We start from the raw sequence: 8,582 nt of genomic DNA, 5'->3' as shown, positions 1-8,582 counted from the left end.
TTCTTTTCTCCCATTTGTTGTTACTTTTAAATTTACCTAATTGTTTCTAAATACAGAGAGAAAGTAAGCATGTGTGCGTGGGAACTTAGGGAAAATCTGAGAGCATATTGGGAGAGGGAGCATGATCAGAATATACTCTATGAACAAAATCTCTTTATAATTAAAAAATCAAACCACAAATGTGTGTGGGTGTTGGTCATTCCTGGGAGGACACGGGGTTAGGAGAGTGAATATGGTCAAGATTGTGCAGAATTCTCTAAGAATAAAGATACCTAAGTATAAAAATAAATTCTGGTAATCTACTAAATGTAAAGAAAGAAAGCAACAGCAAAGCTTTAATGTTTCCTGGATACAAGTGGTCATTTTCCTTAGTGATATTTCCTATTATTTCCTGTTGTGAAAAATTGTAGAATTCTATAATATGGAGCAATGAAATTATTACTGTTATTCATGAAACATAAAATCAATACCTGTAATTCAAACACACTCTATTAAGGAAATAATGACTTCCATTTTCAAATATTTCTTATAATATTTTATGATCATCTGTGTCTTAGAATACCTCACCATTTTCTTTTCTTTTCTTTTTTTATTCAGCAGGGAAAGCTGAGGTTTTCCAGTTCTTTCTGGAATGGGGTCCCACTATACAGACCTGGGTAAAACAACCAGGAATGGTGTTCCAATAATATCCAGGAAGGTATGAGATCTAACTGCACTTATGAAATGGGTTTAGTAGTCCATTGTAGGTGGATGCTAGAACCAGACAAACTGAGAGAAGCTTTATGATCATACAAATAAGAAATGACAAGCTGGGGTCATGATCAAAAGTGATTGCTCTCCTTAATATACTTTACAAGAGATATGATTTTCACAAAAATTAACACCACGATGCCATTTGCATTGTTTTATTTTGTTATCAACTGTTAATCATAACATGCAAACAGTCGAAAAGGAACATACACATGACAGAGGAAAATTACTCAAGAAAAGTTTCGTTAAGTAACTCTACAAATGCTTACTGCAAACTACTCTTCTTTAAGTAGATATGGCTTCGTTAATTTTCTTTGGTTTATTGCAAATTACTAGTTTCAAAATAGAGAGTCTAAATTTCTGCAAAACAAACTTGACATGTCAAGATAATTTGGATTAAGATAACAAACATCTTTTGCTTCATCTTTTTGACATCATTAATGTAAAATCTGGGGACCATAAAATCTTAGCTGATCTCCATGTGATCAGTAAAAAAGTTTCATATCATCTGAACATAGAGCTGCAGAAAACATTAAATTTACAAATAAAGACTTAAGTTTCATGGGTTTTGTGTGTTTGTTCTCATGATGAAATAGGCCTGCTTTTCATCTTTTATTTAAATGTGGTAAATGTTCACAAAACATTTCCTTCATAATTAAAATCCATGAAGTAATACCAACAACAAAAAGGATATTGTGAAAACTTTAACACATTCCCCACATACCCAGCCATGAAGTACTGCTCCAGAACATACTTCAATGTATTGGAATGAGAGGATGTTAATTAACAGTGATTTCATTTGCTACACGTAGACACTCGTACATGTCAGGAGGCAGGCTGCTTTGAGTGAGAGGATTGCCATCCAAGCGCAAATGCTTGATCTTAGAGTAAGACAGTGGTCCCAGGATCTTACAGAAGCTCTTGACATCAAACTCTGCAGATAGAAGAATAGAAAAACCCAATCATCTTTTGTTGTGCTCTCTTGAAATTACCATTTTGAAAAATACCCCATGAATGAATTGTTAGCAGGTAGTCTATCACACGTAGAAAGTCATCTTTACCGTGTATTTTTTAAATAAAAACCACTGAGCTTATATTTCAGGATACTAAAGTAGTACCATAGTATTTAGTAAACACTAACTAGATTGAATTAAATGAGATTTTCAAAACAATTTATTTAATTTTGATAATAAGGTTTAGAACAGCACTCAACTAAACATGAAATGTTTAGTCTGACCTGAAAAAAATATGAATTGTTTGAATGACCTCATCAATGAAAAAGTCATCCTTGTTTTTTCCAGCTGAAAATGATAGACTTGGTTAAATGATCGAAAAGAATTTTCCATCAACACACTGTGGCAGACAATCAAAACTCCAAGGCATAAACGAAATCATGCAATGTGTAGCCAGTGTTACTTGATGGTTTAGAAGCTGTCACAAGCAAGGACTCATTTAGTATTTAAATAGAAACCAAGATTATTATTAGAACTATCTATGTTCACAGAGGTCCATTTGACCTTATGCTTGTCTTGTTCTTAGATTATTTTGTTTCATTCTCAAACTCTAGTAAGCAGTAAGCACATTGTCCTCTAGTCTCTTATGATGCATATTTGAGCAACCTTTCAGTGTAACTCTTCTGTCTTTCTAATAATTGTCTCTGAGAAGGCATGATGTAAAGAAAGTAAAGGGCTTTAAGTCTTCTTTGCAGGCTACCTCTGCTACTCAGCTTGGGAATTTGGAGCTCTCAACTGCCCCCTCTGTTGGATATAATGTATTGCTTTCAGCAAGTTACAATAAAATTATTCAGTTGTTCAAAGCACATTATAGTATATCAACACACAGAATGCCCTCCATGATTGCTGAGCTCTTTTAAACCTTTTTCCCATTCTTAATACACATCATCTCAAGAAGATAAAGATTGACTTAAATTAATTCTTAGTCATAGGACTCGAATAAAGATGGCTGTTTGGGATTGTATATTGGGTAGGGAGTGTGTTCTTCATTTGCAGATGTGATGTGCTACAGGTCAAAAATAGATTTAAAATTTGCATGTGTAAGTACTGTGAACATTTTGTATTGCATTTGTCCCTGAACATTATAGCACGTGACTTTGTAGATAGCATCTCAATTTTATAGAACATCATAATTTATCTATTGAAGATTTAACGTACAGGAGATGACATGCAGAAGGTCATTTAGAACTATTATAGCATTTGTATAAGGGACTTTAGCATCTGTAGAGTTTGGGATCCAAAAGTGAACCAGTTTTCCATAGGTATGAATTGTTTTGCCTTTACATGACCTTAAAGTTGATTGTTAAATGTAATGTTCAATGTTAACCTGAGATAATTGTAAATAATAAATGCAATCCTTACTTAGAAAAATTGAAATATGTGAGCTGTCACACATTAAACTTTAAACTATAAACAGATGTGCCAGTGAATCATGATAGTCTGGACTGTGTAACTTGTAACAATCAACCTGTCCCAAACCTTGCTTTGATAGATTTAAAAAACCATTTCAAGACGAAATAGAAAGAGTGGTGTTTATGTCAGCAATGACAGTCTCCTTCATGAAAATGTGTAACCCAGGAGCTATGTGAAATTAAAAAAAAAAAAAAAAAAAAAAAAAAAAAAAAAACATTACAATGTAGTCACAATGTTCCACTTCATTTTTTTCTGATAGCAATATTTTTATCTTGGCAAGGGAAGTAAACTTTTCGTTAGGTAAAAAAGTTAAATTTGAATAGACAATAATTGCTTTATATGCAAAATGTGGCTTTCCACCTGAATTTTTCACATTTTGGTGAACTGACACATTTCTGTCCCAAACTCTATTAAATAGTAAGATTAGAATTGAATGGTTTAATTTCCTGCCTGATTTCATATCTTCTGAAGTAAGTCGAGGAGGATGGAATCCCTCAAATAGAGCAGATCAAGTCCTGCTCCAGCATGGAAATAAATAAGATAAATAAGAGAACCATGTATTCCATGGGTGACATGAAGCTGTACAAAAGCTAAGGATATATTACAAATAAATAGATATCTGAAGCCTTTGTTAACATCTTTCCTCCCTTTATCTTCCTTATGATACTCATGAATTTGTTTTGAAGATCACATACATCATGTCAGAAAAGAGTGGTGGTACTAGCCATGTTAATAGTATAACATACTGAACCTCCAGATATTAGGGAAGATAGGACCATATATGTTTACTCTGAATCAGGCAAGTGAGAGGATGCTTGAGAGCCTGTGCTTACAGCACGCCTTCTGAAGGTTTTCTTCCTTTCCTCTTCTGGATCATGCCACTTAATAAAGGCAGTGTGCAGTTCTACACAAGAAACAAACTAAGCAATAACTGACAAATATTAAGAGATATATCATTGCCAGTTGGCCTCAAATAATACTGATAGATTTAATGAAAAATTTTATAGCTTTAATGGCTCTTGGTCTTGATACTCTAAGGAAAGGCTAGGAACAATTCAATGTATGACTGAGATAGAATTCCATGTTTGAATTTTTGTTGTTCTTTTAATTCATTCTTATTGTATTGTAAAGCCTAAGTATTTTAACACTCAAAGTGTTTGATACAAACTTTAAGTATATAAGTAAAGTTTAATATACACCTTAAGTATATCAAACACAGGGGCAGCTTTATACTTACTTTCAAGTTCATTGACCTCCAGATAATAGTTTTCAAGGTTTTCATTAACTGTTGGTATACTCTTAAGCTTATTATAGGAGAGATCCAGCTCGAGCAGGGATGATATATTAAATGAGTTTCCAGGTACTCCGCCATCAGCCAGTTCATTATGCGATAAACGCAGGTATTGCAGCCCAGTGAAGCGCTTGAAATACTCATCAGGAATGTTGCTGATCTTATTATTGTCTAGGTAGAGAGTTAGAAGAGATGTTGGAAGACCAGTAGGCAGCTTACTAATCTGATTGAAGCTCAAGTCAAGGTACTCTAGTGATTTAAGACCTTTCAGAGAAGCTGAGACAGCATCCTCTTTGAGCTGGTTGTGTTGAAGATAAATGAAGGTCAAGTTTACCAGCCCATCAAAGGAGCTGAGCTTGCTGATTTTATTATTGGCCAGCTGCAGGTCTTGCAGAGACTTTGGAAGTGGACCAACAGACTCAGTCAGGTTGTTGTAGTTTATATGCAGTTTCTTCAGTTGTTTCAGCTTAGAGAAAACCTTTCCTTTGATCTTGGAGTTTTCTAGGTGGTTGTGGTCAAGAATGAGCCACTGCAGATCGGTGACATTCTCAAAGGCCTTTTCATCAATATGGTCGATCTGGTTATTCCTGAGGTAAAGGTACTTGATGCCAGGAGGTACCATTGGCACACTCTTCAACTTGAGATTGTCACAGTACATGGCAGTTGGGTAGGTGTGGGGACAGTTACATTCTGGTGCACAGTTGGGTGATAGTTGTTCATACAGAGCAATATAATCATAGTAGTATTGGCCACTGACACTACCGACTAATGCCAAGACAAGAGAGAATGCACCCACATTCATTTTCACTCTGTGTCCTAAATAAAGTGGAAACAAATCATTACAACGTAATATAATTTCAAGAAAAAAAATTCAATTTTCATTAAATTCATTAACAAAGTGTAATTTGTCATTTCTTTTTCAATGACCCCCAAATAGTGTCTTCACTGACATTTAAAACTTTCTATTTAAGCATAAGGAGAAGGCAGTGTTGGGTGGGGGTGGAGTGTTCACACCTTTGCTTGGAAACAGGTTCCCAGTGAATATGCATGTGCCTCCTTGTGGTATGGCGGCCAAATGTTTTAGTCCTTGTCTTCTGATACTTCCTTAATTGAAATATCAGTCAGGATATTCCTGGTGGTACTGTCTCACACAATGTTAGAAACCCTATTAAGAACATTCCCTAAGCCAGAAGAAATGAAACTTAGAAGACAACTGGAAATTCCTTGCTACACTCTGCCATCAACATCATCAAAATGTCTCATTAGAAAAATCCTAACTGGGAGCAAGGGAATGTGACATTTTCCCTGAGGCAAACTGTTCTTGCTGCTTTTGAGGTAGAAGAGGCAATAAGCACATTCCTTCGAGGGGCCTGGTTATTGTTGTGGATTCTGAGGAAAGGGGGCTGAATTCTTAGGTGAATATTTACATTATTTGCAGCTTAGCATTCCATGCTTTAAAAGCCATTGAAAGCTGTATCTGAAGCTAGTATTTAGTAAATTTATTTTAGAAGAACAAATATTTACCCAACAGGGAAATGTCAGACAGTGTTGGCTTTTAAATCCAAACTGAAGGTATCAATTATATGAAAATAACATTCTGTCTAACTTTGAAAATTAAGTTCTCCATTTTAAATAATAAGTTCAAGTTCTTTGTGCCAATTGTAAGGTGACATGATTTGCTAATGCAGATTTTAGTGGCCTCAGAAAGTAGAATCAGGAGAAAGCAGAGAATAAAAGAGACAAAACAAGAATAAAATAATAGTTGTGTTGGCATCATGCACTGTATGTAAAGTATTAAGCTGAAAGTGTAAATTCAAAATATTTCCTGGTAGTTATTTTCACATAACATCTTTCTAAGATGAGAATCAATAGTGACTCAACTTTCAGAGAAAAGTTAGCCATTTACATAAAAGAATGCTAGAAAATAAGAGTTGGGAACCACAGAATGCATTGTAGAAAAGTCAGTGTTCCTGTGAGAGGAATAACATGAAGAGGATTCACATTCAGATACATCCTGCACTGCATAATATTTTATGCAAATAGTATGAGACAAGCATTTGCATCAGGTAATTTGGAGCAAGGAAAGGTTGGGAGAGCATGCGTTTTAAATATATATGCTTTGCTTTAGCTTAGAATCCTAACAGGCTTCAGGAAAAAAATTGAAAAAGATTTTATGAAAGATACACTTAAGATTCTAACATCATATACGGTCACAGTGCTAATAAATTATCCCCCTGCCCACGGTTCCAATGGAAGTTTTTAATTTAATAGTTAGGATTTGCCTAGCCTAGCACTAGGAACACAATGACAGTAATAAAATTTCTCATAGGTTTCTGCATATTAATGATGCATAATCACATAAGTGAGTCTATTGATTCATCTGTGTTTTGACTTTTTTAAATGGAATATGCATAGTAACAAAAATTTCTTCCACAGTTTTGGCAAAGTAAAATGTAGCAGTCTGAATTCAAAACAACCTTGTGAACATACAATGCCTCCTCTGTGACGGTAAGGCATACATTTGCCCCCTACTTTCCAAATGCCTCTGGGCATGAAAGAAATGCTTTTCTGCAAAATAGTAAATCGTTTCCCAGAAACTTTTAAAAACATGTTCCTTAAGGTGTATATCCCAAACCACAATCTTTAAAATGAGCAAAACATGGAGAAGCAGTCCTCACAAATGTGTGAGTCCTCCTGCTAACAGTTTATAACTCAGATGGTTATTGAGACCTGTAACAACATATTTTATTAGAAAGCCTGTTGACTGCTGGTGGCAGTGGCCTTTTTTTCTGTCCCAATACTAATTTTCAACAATATAAGGATATGTAGCTAATTGGCATAGATAGCATTTTAACTTCTGTACATTTTTGAGTGTCTTACTTTAACTTTTTTTTTCATTGTAACCTTGGAACATTTTAAATTTCCCTTGCCAATCAATCTGACACACAGAGTGAACTTAATCCATAAGTGATGGAAAGCATATTAGGTGAGATGTGAAAATAAATGTCCAAAACTGTCATTGAATAGCCAATTGGCAAAATTCCTCTAGATCTTTTTTCCTGGTCCTGTTAAAATTAAACACTGTCCCCAAGAATCAGCATCCCCTGGGCTATAGTAAAAAAAAAAAAAGCACTTACCGTACTCTCGTACTCTCTTGACACTGTTTCCGTTAATTCCTTAAACAGACGCACTGTGAACAAGGATCCACTAATATATGCTGTGAACTCTGTCAGGGTGGAACTGGCTGCCAGAGTCTCAGAGATACAAGAGCTGAGGAGGGGTGGGGGGGACCAGCCCAATCACGCCAGCCTCTGGATGAAGTTATGTCACTGTGGGATCTTGTTGTGTTGCCTCTGAGCACGCTTCTCTCTAACGAAGTGCAGGTGGGCAGAACAGACCCCTTCCCTATGGAATCGGGGGAGAAAGAGAGATGTACTTTACTGGATTAAACCCCCTAAGAATGGAGCTTACTGCAAATGAGGCAGTTTGATCAGAGAGTGTTTCTGCTACAAACTTCTCTACTTCTGCCTTGTGTGGTGGCAGTTAACTGTGATCTGCTCAGCCAACTATTGTGCTCCTGTAAAGATCTCATAAATCACAGAGCAAAGAATCTCAGGAAAATGCAAATGAGCACACTCAAAGGAACTGAGCCTTTTTGGCCATAGCTCTTGGACTACGTATTTGATTCACTTGGACCAACTCACTTATTGTTCTAAGGATACATTCATTTCTGTGCGATAAACAGTGCTTCATATATACGTTGAGACAACCAATAATATGAACATCTCACTTCACTTGTCATGTTGAGGAAAATTTTTTATGTTCCTCAAATCTGGAACCACTCAGCAAGGTCCAACCTGTTTTTCATTTGGGAATTTCCACAGGAACTCACTCAAAACCCTACTTGAAGATTATATTCTATAGTTAAAAGCCAAAAAAACAGAACAAAGAAAATATAAATATATCCTAAAAAATAACAAGTCACTAATCTTTTTCATTCTGTTACCACATTATCCTGACTTTTTTCCAAGGTGGAAGGCACCCAAAGTTGTGGTTTCTCCAAAGGCCTGGCTTAATAGCAAGTTCCAAGTCACTTTCTGGTGTGTACTGTAGCA

The 8,582-nt window shown here is 35.6% G+C and overlaps 1 protein-coding gene across 1 annotated transcript; it reads right to left on the bottom strand.

Annotated features, from left to right (window-relative positions):
- Window positions 1-889: 889 nt before the first annotated feature.
- Lum (lumican) lies at window positions 890-8,101 on the bottom strand. Its single transcript, XM_031350067.1, has 3 exons — window positions 7,605-8,101; window positions 4,414-5,283; window positions 890-1,684 (listed from the first exon to the last, which is right to left on the bottom strand). The coding sequence occupies exons 2-3, from the start codon at window positions 5,267-5,269 to the stop codon at window positions 1,530-1,532; spliced, it is 1,011 nt and encodes a 336-aa protein (XP_031205927.1). The 5' UTR covers window positions 5,270-5,283; window positions 7,605-8,101; the 3' UTR covers window positions 890-1,529.
- Between the last annotated feature and the right edge of the window lie 481 nt (window positions 8,102-8,582).

The sequence above is a fragment of the Mastomys coucha genome, unplaced genomic scaffold (assembly GCF_008632895.1).
Source record: "Mastomys coucha isolate ucsf_1 unplaced genomic scaffold, UCSF_Mcou_1 pScaffold4, whole genome shotgun sequence".
Taxonomy (NCBI): domain Eukaryota; kingdom Metazoa; phylum Chordata; class Mammalia; order Rodentia; family Muridae; genus Mastomys; species Mastomys coucha.
This window is presented reverse-complemented; position numbering and strand designations above follow the sequence as displayed.